The sequence below is a fragment of the Lissotriton vulgaris genome, chromosome 4_1, assembly GCF_964263255.1.
Source record: "Lissotriton vulgaris chromosome 4_1, aLisVul1.2, whole genome shotgun sequence".
NCBI classification, from domain to species: Eukaryota; Metazoa; Chordata; class Amphibia; order Caudata; family Salamandridae; genus Lissotriton; species Lissotriton vulgaris.
Window position 1 is genome coordinate 356,215,530 of NC_141691.1, and position 13,732 is coordinate 356,229,261.

The 13,732-nt window shown below is 50.5% G+C and overlaps 1 protein-coding gene across 2 annotated transcripts in view; it reads left to right on the forward strand.

Moving 5' to 3' along the window:
- Positions 1 to 13,732, forward strand: part of LRCH2 (leucine rich repeats and calponin homology domain containing 2) — a 927,979-nt gene that overhangs the window by 291,896 nt on the left and 622,351 nt on the right. For both annotated transcript variants that reach the window (XM_086918732.1, XM_086918733.1), the window contains exon 6: positions 12,475 to 12,608. In XM_086918732.1, the coding sequence (XP_086774858.1) occupies positions 12,475 to 12,608 (134 nt within the window). The remainder of the gene's footprint in view (positions 1 to 12,474; positions 12,609 to 13,732) is intronic.

Genomic DNA, 13,732 nt, shown 5'->3' on the forward strand with positions numbered 1-13,732 from the left:
TCACAGTCAGAGCAATATACGCCCTTAGGGAAGCCCGGAGTGCAGTGGACACCGCTGAGTAGTGCTTTACAAAGAGGTATAGTGAAGGGTTGTGGGTAGAATACTGTGAACGGAACACTGGGAACGGAAAACAGGGAAAGGGAATCGGTCACGTGATGCAGTTAGACCGGGAAGGTATACAGGCGAGGGAAGGTTTGAGGGAGGGTCAGGGATTTATGCAAGGGTTATTTACACAGGAGGATCTTCTCCCCTTCTCCCTGCCCAGGCCGCCAAACGTCTCCGTACCTGTGAAAGCCACACTCCTCCCTCGGGAGTGTGGCACGGCGCTTCGCAGGGTCGTTTGCCTCCTGGCTTCACTTCCTCGCTTTCCTCACTCCTCCGTTCTCCAAACGCTTCGCCTCCTCTCACGACCGCTTCTCGTTGTCCACCTCTCTCTCCGCCTTCTTCCTCCGGGGTGACATTGCACACGGTGTAGAGCACTTCCTGTGTGGTCTTGCCATCCTCGGAAAACGCCCAATTAAAGGCGCCCTCTCCCTTTTCGATGTCGTCTTGGAGTAGTGGCTCGGTATCCCAATGTTTCTGAAGGGAAGGAGGAAAGTCAGAGTCAGCGGGGCCCGATGTAGCGACCCACCAGTTGGTCTGGGTATGCTCCCTCCCCACCTCGCTACACAGCGCTAATCCGGAGTAGAGCTACCCCTCAGTCACTGTTTGACTGGATTTTGTTTACGTTTTGCAGAGTGATTTTGAGATTTGTCCATCTGGTGTGTAGTTATATCATCTAGAAAAACAGGATTCAAACCCTGCTGAGCTTGTCATTGGCTTATGCCGATGACGGACCTGCATTGTGTCTGCCTGTGGTCTGCAGCGCGACTACGACCCGGAGCCGTGCTCCAATTACAGTGTCATGATCTCAAGGCCTTGCGGGAGTAGTCCCTCAAGCTCATGGTGGACCAGCATGCAACTCCATGTCATTTGAGGGCCCGGTCGAGAGTAAGGGAGCGGTGGCGGAGCCCGATGTCTTTGTCCCACTCCAATTCCTTGGGAGATTCTGGTAAGTCGAAGCACAAGAAGAAGAAGAAGAAGTTAGAGGTCTTTGACTTCTCCTAGTCTGTTGACTGATAAGAGGAGGGAGTATCGACATTCAAGGTCTTGCTCAGCGGTTGAGCCTGTGCCCTGGCCAACTCTGCACCTCCCTGACTTTCCGGGAGCCAGAGCATCTCCCCACCCATCTAAAAGAGTTTTATGAGGCCATCCGCCTCATATTTGGGCATTCCGACCCCTCTAGCTTGCCTCCGAGCACCGTGTTGTTGGAGAGGACCACCATGTTGTTATGCGCCGGGGTTTCCGGCGGACCCTCCATGGATCCATTCTTGGATACGGACCGTTGCCGGCGTACCAACTTTACCTACCCCAACGCTGGTCTCGATGCCGACGCTCTAGGCGCTGGTGACGCCATCCCCATTCTGATTCCTGACTCTGGGGTGTACATTAGCCTTGCCTCCTAGATTGGAGCCCGAGCCCTATTTCCTTGGGCTAGGACTCATGGGCAAAATACGAGTGGTCTCTGGACCCTGGAGAATACCAGCCATATGAGGAAGACCCTAGCATAGACTGGTGTCAGGAATTGGGTGATGGCACTGGCCTTTTTGTAGACAAGGCAGATTCGGCACTGGAGTGCTTCAGGGAGAGGCTGTACAGTCAAGTCCTAGTGCATTGCTAGGGCCCCATGTCACCTCCAAGTAGCCTTTCATTCCTTTCGTGGCTACAGAATGGAATACTGACCACATCAATTCCCTCCTAGCTACCGGACTGCGCTTGCTCCCCAACTTCTGCGTGGCCAAGAGTGCAGTTCCACAGACGTCATTGGTTGGGTAGCCTGTGGTCTGGTCAGTCCACCCCCCTGCCCTACCACTCCTCCCCTGCCCCAGGCAGCCTCCAAACCCTCCTAATGTGTCCCTTTACCACCATGGGCATCTTGTTGGCGGCAGGGTTCGCCATCAGCTGCCCCACTGCAGTCCATTACATCGGACAGATGGGTTTTTGGAAATCGTCCTTCAACCCCCCTCCTTGCCAAGGGAGCCATAGAGAGGGTTCCGGTGCCAGAAGTAGGCTGTGGTGCTATTCCCGCTACTTTCTGCTTCCCAAAAAGACAAAGGCCTATTGCAGATCTATGGCCCATAACTTCTTCCGCAAGAAGGAGAAATTCAAACTTCTCAAGTTGACTCAGGTCTGGTCTGCCCTGGACCCAGGAGACTGGATGATAGCATTGGGCTTGCAGCACGCCCACTTCTACATTCTTGTCCTTCCTGCACACCAGTTCTATCTGTAGATTACCGTCGGCCACAAGCATTTTCAGTTCACCGTGCTCCCCTTCGGCCTGACGAGCGCCATGTTTATTGAGGTGATGGCGGTGGTTGCAGCTCATCTGTGGAGATCAGAGGTGCTAGTCTTCCCTTAGCTCGATGACTGGCTATTGAAGGCGGGCTCGCCCCAGGCTGTTGTCTCCCATCTCCAGGCTACGTCAAACCTCTTCCACTCACTGGAGTTCACTATCAATATGCCAAAGTCACACCTGACTCCCTCTCAGACGCTCCCTTTCATTGAAGCAGTTTTGGACACAGTACAGTTTATGGCTTATGTACCAATGTATCTGAAAGAGACATATTAGTGATAGATTCCTTACCTTAGAATATCCCCAGGCGTCAGACTGGATCCGGAAAGTTTTGCTTAGCAGTACCCCTGCGCGTCAGTCGGTGGCGTCCTGCGGCTCCATGTCCGTCACTGGCGTCATAAGTGCCGAGATAACGTCACGGAGACAACGTAGGCGCCACCCATGCGCGCTTTTTTTCTCCTGGTGCACGTAGGGATGCCTGGATTTAAGTCTTGTGGGGCTTGCCACCTTAATATCTCAGTGACGGACCCCCACAATGTGTGCCTCTACTGCCTAGAGACTGATCACGACTCCCGGGACTGTCGAGGCATGACCCCGAAGGGAATTGCTGGAGGGCCGGCATTCCACTCACCGCCGCTCCGGGTCTAGAGGCCGTTCCCGGGACCGCTTGTGGGACTGGAGCCGTCGCTCCTCGGGCTCCAAGTCTTCGCCCTCGGATTCTGGTAAGCCACGTCATAAAAAGAAGTCGAAGAAGCGTTTTCGCTCTCCGACGTCCCCCCGTCGCTTCTCGGAGGCGGACTAGGGGGACAGGCTCCTCTTGAGAATGGGAGTCCCACGGTCCACCCGCCCTACCCGGGTCCGTCGGCGACTCCTAAACTGGTGCAAGAGTTTCTTGTTACCATGGACTGCCTTTTCAGGCCTCTTGTTCCCGCCGGCGCGCCTTCGTGCCTTCGTGCCCCGTGGTCCCGTGTCCAGATCCCGTTGGCCCGGCGGCTCCGCCGTTAGCTCCAGACAACGTCTACTATGTCGGAGCCGTTGCTTCCTTTCAGTAATGCCCTTACTGACGTCCTCTTGGCCACTTGGTTGCGACCAGCCACGGGGCTCGTGTGGATAAAAACGTAGCCAGATGCCACCGCCCGGCGCCAGGCAACCCTTCCTTTCTGACAACCCATCTCACACCTGAGAGTCTGGTCATCCAGGCCTCGACGCCACAGAGTGCTTTTCCCACGGCTCCGCCGGACAAGGTCTCCAAGAAACCAGACCAGTTTCGTAAGCGGTTGTTCTCTCGGCCAGCTTGGGGCTGCGGTCGGTGAACACCGCCTGCTTGTTGGGCCGCTACTCTCACGCTGTGTGGGATACCGTTGCTCAAGTGTTGCCTCAGTGTTTTGAGGAAGTCCAAGTTGTCCTTTCTCAAGCGATTGCTGAAGGAAAGGATGCGGCTAAGTTCGCCATTCGGTGTGGTTTGGACACCGTAAACTTGTTGTGCAGGGCGATGTCTACATGGGTGGTGTTGCGACGCCACGCCTGGTTACGTTCGACTGGGTTCTCGCCCGATGTCCATGGCTCGCTCATGGATATGCCCTTCGACGGCACCTGCTTGTTTGGCGATAAGGCCGACAGTGCCTTGGAGCGTTTTAAGGACTCTTGGGCCATAGCCAAGTCTTTGGGTCTTTCTGCTAAAAACCCAGCCACTCCTGGTTTTCGTTCCTTTTGTGGCCAGAGCAGAGGTACCCAGGCACGTTCCTACAACAAGCTGTGCATACCCAGCTCCTTCGCAGCCGTGGCCGCTGCTTCCGCCAGGGTGGGTTGGGGAATCAGCGCATGGGTCAGTCCACCTCTGCTGCTCCTTCCTTCAAACCTCCCTAGTCCGTGCTTTGTGGAGCACTCCATGCCAGTGGGGGGGGAGGATCCGCCACCACCTCCCCCTCTGGTACTATATCACGTCGGACAAATGGGTGCTGCAGATTATCCGCAAGGGTTATTCCCTCCCCTGTCAGTCCTCCCCTCCGGCCATGCCACCTCGGTGTCAACGCATGTCAGAGGACCCTCTTGCGCTTCTTCTGCAGAAAGTCACGGCCCTCTTGGCCAAGGGGGCCACCGAGTGTGTTCCGGGGCAGGAAGTAGAGTGGTTGTTATTCACACTACTTTCTGGTCCCCAAGAAGGACAAGGGGGGCTGAGCCCCATCTTGGACCTCCGGGGCGTCAATCCCTTGATCCGGAAGGAGAAGTACAAAATGCTGACCCTGGCTCAGTTCTTGGCTGCCCTAGACCCTGGAGACTGGATGGTAGTGTTGGACTTGCAGGACGCTTACTTTCACATCCCTGTCCTGCCGGCCCACCGGCGTTACCTGCGGTTCATTGTGGGCCTGGAGCATTTTCAGTTTGCCGTGCTCCCCTTCGGCCTTACCAGCGGCCCTTGGGTGTTCACAAAAGTGATGGCGGTGATCGCAGCTCATCTGCGCAGGTCTGGGGTGTCAGTCTTCCCCTACCTCGACGACTGGTTGTTGAAGGCGGGCTCACCCCAAACGGTAGTCAGCACCTACAGACTACGGCCGACCTCCTACATCTGCTGGGGTTTTCCATCAATGTCCTGAAGTCGGACCTGAGTCCCTCTTAGAAGCTCCCCTTCATCGGAGAGGTTCTGTATTTGACACTGTTTCGGGTTTATCCTCCCGAGCAGCAAGTCCGGGATATGGGATATTCAGGCTGTGATTCCGATCTTTCGGCCTCTTTCCCGGGTTTCAGTCAGGATGAACCTCTGGCTCCTGGGCCTGATGGCCTCCTGCTAGTGCAACATGCCAGATGGCATATGTGGGCACTGCAGTGTGACCGGAAGTTCCAGTTGGCACAGCATGAGGGCAACCTGTCCGATCATGCCCAGATCTCGGAGGGCACTTCTCAACAATTGCAGAGGCGGCTCACGAATTGAGTTTGGGTCAGTGGCAGATCCCTCTCCCTTCCCCATCCGGAGCACACAGTGGGGACGGATGTGTCCCTCCTGGTATGGGGAAGTCCCCTGGGAGAGGTGGAGATCAGAGGCCTCTGGTCTCCGACAGAGTCTCGGCTCCATATCAACCTTTTGGAGCTGCGGGCGATCCGACTTGCACTGAAGGCATTCCTTCCCTCTGTCCGGAAGTGTGGTGCAGGTGTTCATGGACACCACCACCGCCTTGTGGTATTGCAAGAAACAGGGCGGGTTGGGGTCTTGGACCCTTTGTCAAGAGGCTCAGCGTCTCTGGTCATGGCTGGAACATCAAGGCATTACCTTGGTGGTTCAACACCTGGCAGGTTCTCTGAACACCAGGGCAGACAAACTCAGCCGCTGGTGCATGAAGGATCACAAATGGCGTCTGAGCTTGGACGAGGCGCAAGGTCTCGTTCTGCAGTGGGGAGAGCCTTGGTTAGATCTATTCTCCACTGAAGAGAACGTGCATTGTCATCAGTTCTCCGTGTTGGAATTTCTAAGGCAGCACTCGCTCGGCAACAGTTTTCGTCACGAGTGGAGTTGCGGTCTGTTGTATGCCTATACCACTTCTGCCCAGAGTGCTGAAGAAGATCAGGCGCGACCGGGCCCAAGTCATCCTTGTGCTCCGGATTGGGCACGAATATACTGTTTTCCCGAGCTACTCAGCATGGCGGTCGACCCCCCGATTCGTCTGCCTCTTTGGGAGGATCTTCTGTCACAGCTGCAGCGGACGGTCCTTCATCCGAACCTGTCCAGCCTCCACCTCCATGCGTGGACATTGAGCGGCGACAGTTGACAGCTTTCAACCTTCCTCCTGAAGTCTGTGATGTTATTTTGGCAGTCAGGCATCCCTCCACTAAAACGGTATTTACCCTCAGGTGGAACAAATCTGTGGCATGGTGCACAGCAAAGGACGTGGATCCCCTTTCTGCCCTTCTGTCTGAGGTCCTTCTGTTCCTTCTACCTTTGGCCCAGCAGGGCTCTGCTCTGGGCACTATCAAAGGTTAACTTTCGGCCATCTCCCCCTTTCTACGTCTTCCAGATCAGCCTTCTCTTTTTAAGTCCTCGGTTGTTAACCGTTTCCTCAAAGGCATTACGCATATGTTTCCACCCGTGCCTTTCATAATGCCTCAGTGGGACTTGAATATTGTCTTGACCTTTCTGATGTGCGCTCCCTTTGAGCCCCTTCATAACTGTCCCTTACGTCTTCTCACTCTCAAGACGGCTTTCCTGGTAGCTATCACCTCGGCCAGAAGGGTGAGTGAGCTCCAGGCTTTATCTTCTAAACCTCCTTTCCTCTCTGTTCACCCGGATAAGGTGGTTCTGAGGACCCGTCCTTCTTTCTTGCCAAAGGTTGTCACACCCTTCAACATCAGGCAGACCATCACTTTGCCCACCTTCTTTCCGCCTCCGCATCCCTCTAGAGAGGAGGAGAGGCTCCACCGTCTGGACCCAAAACGGGCGCTATCTCACTATCTGCAGCGTACACAACAGTTCCGGGTGGATGACCAGCTCTTTTTTTTTTAATACGTGGGCGCCAAAAAAGGTTGGGCCGTGCACAAGCGGACCATCTCCCGGACTGTGCATTAAAGCATGTTACTCCTTAGCTAAAAAGGAGCCTCCTCTGGGGCTGCGTGCCCATTCCACGAGGGAAACGGCAGCCACTACTGCCTTGGGATGTGGCGTTCCCTTGCAGGACATTTGTCAGGCAGCTACGTGGGCCTCGTTGCACACGTTTACCAAGCACTACTGCCTTCACAGTCAGGACCGGAGAGACTGTTTCTTTGGCCATTCTGTGCTCCGTGACTTTCTGGTGTAATCTGGGGTATCTATTCTAAGGTAAGGAATCTATCACTAACGTGTCTCTTGCAGATGCATAAGTTACTACTTGTGTAATGATATATCTGTAAGAGACATTAGTTAGTGATAGATTCCTTACTGCCCTACCCATCCTCCCAGTTCTGCAAATTGATTGCTAGGGTTTAGGCCATCCCTTTCAGGACCCTTTTTTCATGCACCAATAGTCCGTTTCTTGCATGGCTCTGCGTTCCTGGTGCGGAAAGTCGTGTGCAGAACTGACGTCAGCGCGCATGGGAGGCGCCTAAGTAGTCTCCATGATGTCATCTCGGTGCTTACGACGCTAGTGATGGAGGCGGAGCCGCAGGACGCCACCTACTGACGCACGGGGTACTGCTAAGCAAAACTTTCCGGATCCAGTCTGACGCCTGGGGATATTCTAAGGTAAGGAATTTATCACTAACTAATGTCTCTTACAGATATATTGTTACACAAGTAGTAACTTGTGCTTCAGTCTCTATCCTGGTTTTCGATTAGGCAGACCCTGAGGTTGTATGGACTCGTGGCCTCTTGCATCGTGTTGGTAACTCATGCTGGTGGCATATGTAAGCTTTGTAGTGGGAGTTGAAGTTTTAAAGGGCACAGCATCAGGAGAACCTCTCCAACATGGTCCAGATCTTGAGAGAACTGAGAAAGATATGCAGTGGTGGCTAAGGAACCGCAATTGGGTCAGAGGGAGACCCCTCTCCCTTCCCCAACCAGATCTCACAGTAGTGACAGATGTGTCACTCCTTGGATGGGGTGGCCATCTGGGAGAGGTGGAGATCAGAGGGCTCTGGTCTTCGGTGAAATCCAGACTTCACATAAGCATGCTGGAACTCCGGCTGAACCGATTGGCATTGACAGCCTTTCTACCATCCATCAGGGGAAGGCTAGTGCAGGTGTTCACGGATAACTACACCGCCATGTGGTACTGCAACAAACAGGACAGTGTGGGGTCCTGGACCATTTGTCAAGAGGCCCTGTTTCTAGGGACATGGTTGAAACAGCAAGTCATATCCCTGATGGTTTAACACATGACAGGTTTCCTGAATGCCAGGGTGGCCAAACTCAGCTGCCGATGCCAAGCGGATTACGAACTGTGTCTCCACTCGGAGGTGGTGCAAGGTCTCTTTCAACAGAGGGAAGAGCCTTCGTTATAACTGTACGCTTCTGCTGAGAGAGCGCAATGTCAGCAGTTTTGTGCGCTGGATTATCCATAGCGGCTCTCACTTGGATACGCTTTTCATCTAAGTGGAGCTCAGACCTCCTGTATGCCTTGCCGCCCATACCACACCTGCCCAGAATTCTCAAGTAAATCAGGAACATTTGGGCCCCAAGACATCCTTGTGGTTCCGTATTGGCCATGGAGAGTCTGGTATCCCGAGCTAGTGAGCATGGCCAACAATCCTCCAATCAGGCTACCCCTTCAGAAGGATCTTCGGTTGCACCAGCATGGGAGGGTTCTCCACCGAACCTGTCCAATCTCCGCCTTTTGCGTGAAGATTGAGCGGCAACAGTTGACAGCCTTCAACGTTCCTCCTGAAGTCTGTAATGTCATCTTGGCTTCCCTCCACCAAGACGGTACGCCTGGCATTGGGAAAAATGTATGGCATGATGTGTAGAAAAATACATTGATCCCCTTTCTGAACCCCTTTTATGAAGTCTTACTCTTCATTCTTTCCCTTGCCCAGAAGGGCTCTGCTCTTAGCACTACTAACGGCTATCTATCTACTCTTTCTGCCTTTTTGTGGCTTCCTGACCAACCCTCAAGTCCACAATTTTACATAGGTTCTTAAAAGGTCTTGGCCATCTCTTTCCTTCTTCACCATTTATTATGCCTTTGTGGGACATTAACCTGCTTTTGACTTTTTTAGCGTGAGCTCCTTTAAAGCCACTCCATAATTGTATCTTAGGCTTCTGACAATCAAAACAGCCTTTCTTGTAGCGATTACAATTGCTCATAAAGTGAGTGCGCTGCAGGCCTTGTCATTCAAGCTGCCTTACCTCTCAGTCTACCCTGACAAACTGGTAGTTCACACGAGGGCCTACTTTCTCCTTAACGTGGTCAACAGATTTCATGTTGGCCAAACCATCACCCTGCCTACCTTTTATGCTCATCCACACCCCTCTAAGGAAGAGGAGTGACTCCACTGTCTGGACCCAAAAAGACAGTTGTCATTCTGCCTTGACCGCAAACTGCAGTTCCAGGTGGATGACCAACTCTACTTGGGGTATCTTTTTATGAAGAAGGGTTTGGGTCATTCAGAAGTGGACCATCTCTAGATGGGTCATACTCTGCATCAAAACCTGCTACGCACTGGCAAAAAAGCAACCTCCTGAACGTTTGCAAGTTCATTGCTCCAGAGCTAAAGATGCGACCACCTCATTGGCACGCTGAGCTTCGGTTTGGGACAACTTTCAGGTTGCAATGTAGGCTTCCTGCACACTTGCAGCAAACATTACTGATGGACATACCATCCACAGAGATGGGCACTTTGCCTGTTTGGTCCTGAAGGACTTCCTTGTGTGAAATTGGTCCACAGACCGACCTTAGGGGAGGTGTTGCTTGGGTATCTATTCAAAGGTAAGGAACCTGTGGCTAGAAGTCTCTATCAGATGAACAAGTTACTTACCTTCGGTAACACCTTTTCTGGTACACTATATCTAGCCGCATATTCCTTACATCCCACCCATCCTCCCCGCTCTGCTAACGGATTTCTAGGGACCGGGCTAATCCTTCTCAGGGCCTCATTTTTCCACACCATTGGTCAGTGTTATTCATGGCTCCGCGCTTCTGGCATGCAATGTCATGAATAGAAACTAATGTCAGTAATTACCCACTGGCTCGATTTCCCTCAATGGCGCTGCATCACAACTTGACATCTAGCAAGGCACACTAGATAATATAGTCAGGTAGACTGTTTAATGTTTGCATCATAAAATACGTAACTACAATCGTATCGGCCGCTATGACTGTGTTAGTGGAAATGGACCACATGTTTGTGGAGATTAGGCTAGATTCTAATAGTATGTAAATGTAAATAAATATATACATATATATTCTTTGACAATTTAAATATTCAAGTAGTAATGTATAGTATTGAATTATGTTACCAAACTCTTTCTAAATGTTCTTAAATATTATTGTGAAATGATAAGTCAGATACAACTGCAAAATTCTTGAGGTCAATCTGTTCAGTTTCAGGTACACAGGTTTAAAACTCTGCACCCAGACATCAAGAACTTTGTGTTTGGCAGTGTTAAAATAAAACAACAACCTGAAAGCCTACCTTGCAAGGACGTTTTTCCATCCTGCCCTGAAATGATTAGGCTTCGCGAAGAGTGACTGGCTTCCCAGGGAGTTCAGCACTCATCAAACGCACAGTAGTATAATAAATTGAGAGTCCAAGACTTATTTTAATGCACACTAGACCTAAATGCTACTCTTAGGAATTTGTACAGTTTAGTTTCCTGACATTAGAGTAGATTGGTACCTTTTCCTGCTATTGATACAAGCTCCCCCATTATGGTCCATAGAGTTCCCTCTTCAGGGTTGGTTCTAGCGTGTTTAGGCCTAGGTGCAGTTTACTCTCATACTCTTGTGTTAGTGCACAATATTATTAACTCAGTTCACTGGTTCTCATCCAGCGAGTCTCTTTCAATCCATGAATGGTCTGGCTCTTCATGGGTGGCTGTCCACCTTCACTGATACTCACCTGCTGACCCTTGGACTGGCTGAATGCGAGTTAGTAGGTTATCGCTGCATCCTCAGCTGTCGTGTGTGGGTGGCGTGACTGCATTCATGGAGGGCCACTCTGGGCACTGCTGGATCTTATCATGGCAGTAGTGGGCTGCCCCGGAACCACTCTTCTATGCGCACCTGGTCGGTGCTCAGTGCAGCCCTTCGTCTGCTGTTCGGATCAACATAGGTGCAGGATCTACATAGGTTCAGCCATATGTGGCCATGTTTGAGCAGATGGTAAGGCCTCATACAGACCTCGCTAGCTAGATAGTAGACCACAGCTTCAGGCATACTGAGTTGTTAGTTCTTGCAGCAACTTTGTGTCACACTACAACTAGGTGCAGTGGCTTCAGGCCATGCTGCACTTTCATAATTTGGATGCAGTGCATCAAGTCATGCTGCAACTTCACAGAATAGGTTCAGGGTCACACTGGAGCTTTACGATTTTACACCTAGACTCGCAGTGGATAGTCTGGAGTCTGCCAATTCCAGTCACATAAATCGCTCACTGCCGACATATTCTTCTGCAGACCCATCATACCATAAGCACACTGCATCTCACTAGTGGATAGTTAGTTCTCTTTTAGGATTGGCAGGCTCCCGCTTTCTCTCAGCAGGCAGACTGGCTTCTAGGTACTTATGGGCAGTTGAGCAGTTCTCCAGCAAGGGGTAGAGACGTAGGTGATGTCCCCTCACCTCTGGGAAGCTGGGTGTCAGATAAACACCAGCTCTGGTTGCACAACAGTCCTCTGATTAATCTGCTGAGTATTCCCTGCATTGGTCATAGAGAACATGGAAAAGAAAAACACAAGTTGGACAGTGGGTTCCACTTTTGTACAGGCAAAGCAAACAGGTGAAGGGTATCCACTGTCTTACTGTTCTTTACAAGTGTGTACATTGTTAGATTTGTGTTGATGTTTAGTAAGAACATCCTTACTTGGTGCATAATTCGTTTTTCTTCTGAAATGTACATTTTTTAGGGTATTGTCAGCATCCATAGAGGGTTAAACAGCTCGCCTAACCGAATTTCAAGTAATGGAGGAGAATGAGTAGCAAGAGTGCACCCGTACCCTCCCACTTTATTGTATGCTCATGTGGATGCTCTAGCTATTACATTTTGTTGATTTTGATTACCAAAATATTCTGATTACGGGCTTTCTACTTAACTTTTTTTTCTACAATGTTAACGATATCGTGATGCAGAATAAACAAATAGTTGTTATTCCTGATGAACCACCTACAACGATGTGTTTAGTATTACACTGAAATATACCAGGACTAATCTCCTTAAATGAAGTTAACTAGCATCAATATTTAATTGAAGATAAGTGATCTGTTTGGTTACTAAATCGCCCTGTAATGGAAGCCATTAGACAACTTGCAGTGTTTCATATACAATAATGCATTTTCTCAAACCCTTCTATTACAAGAGCTGAAATTCAGAATTGTGCCAAAATACCTTGTAAAATGATCACATACTGCATGATAACCGTTCTTGTGAACAGAAAATACTGAGCTAATTATTTTTCCCAACAGATATGCTTAAAGGGTAAAGTGCATATATTTAAGTTCCTCAACATTCAAGCATGCTGCAGAGCAGATAAGAAACCAGACTCGCTCGACCTACCTTCTTTAAACAAAAAAATAGCCTCTCAGCCTCTGACAGACAGGTAAAAGATGAATTTCTACACATTGTGTATATATGCCAGTTTGAAACATTCTAGTTCAAAGTGATAAGTGGATCTTTTATAACAATATGTGGATTGAGTTTTTTTTGATGTAGAGCATTGTATGCCATCCCTTTTTCATGTTAATTCTGACAGAACTCCACTCATAAACTGTGGGAAAATGGTCAGTCAAACTAGTGCCCAATAATAACCAATGCAGCCTTCTACTTGCATAAATTCCTTCCCCCCCCCATATGAATAAATAATGTGCTTTTAATTTTCGTGCCATTGGGCTGTGATGCAGTGGTGCTGTATCCCTAGGTTCTCAAGCAGGTTTATGAATATGGATCCTTGGAACGGCGATCTGTTACCCGTTTTTATTTCCTAAGCAGGCCAAATAGTGCAAAAGCTCTTACCAGCACTGGAGCCAAATTGCAAACACTGTGAAGTCGACTACTTCGACAGAGGGGTACTTTGAGTAACCGTCGACTATGACTACTGTCGCTCTCCTGTCACAATAACTCTTGAGGTCAAGCCTCACTTTGGACCACAGCACTCTGCTTGGTCCTTCCTGACAGGGACAGGTTTCTCTTGAGAGCTGGTAAGCTGGCATGATGGGCACTGCCTTACCATCTTGTCAACAGCTGCTTCCAGACCAAGGGTCCAGACCTTCTCTCTTATGCAAGATTTCATCTTCGCTGTTCCTTGATGCCCACCATGAGCACGCTCAGTCACTTGGTGCTGGAGCCTCTCTGGGATTACCAGTCACTGACCCCTCAGAATGAGGTTGTCCATTGTGTCGCGCAGCTACACTCTCACTGGTCTTTAATGTTCACTAGCTACCAAAGGGACACGATCCCGGTCACTCCAGAGTGGACTCCGCCGCAGTATGACCGTCTGAGTACTCAGACTCTGCCTGCCGAAACCAACGTGAGCCCTGGTGTACAACGGTGAGCCATGACTCGGGTGATTTCACTGGGTGACAACGTTTTAATCAGAAACTGCAGGCCGTGGTGGATATTCCGAACACCTTTCGAGCCAGGAGTATGGACTGTCTCTGGTGTGAATGGCACTATGGTCACCGCTTGCAAAGGAGGTGAAATAGTCACTAGCAACATATCATGGTC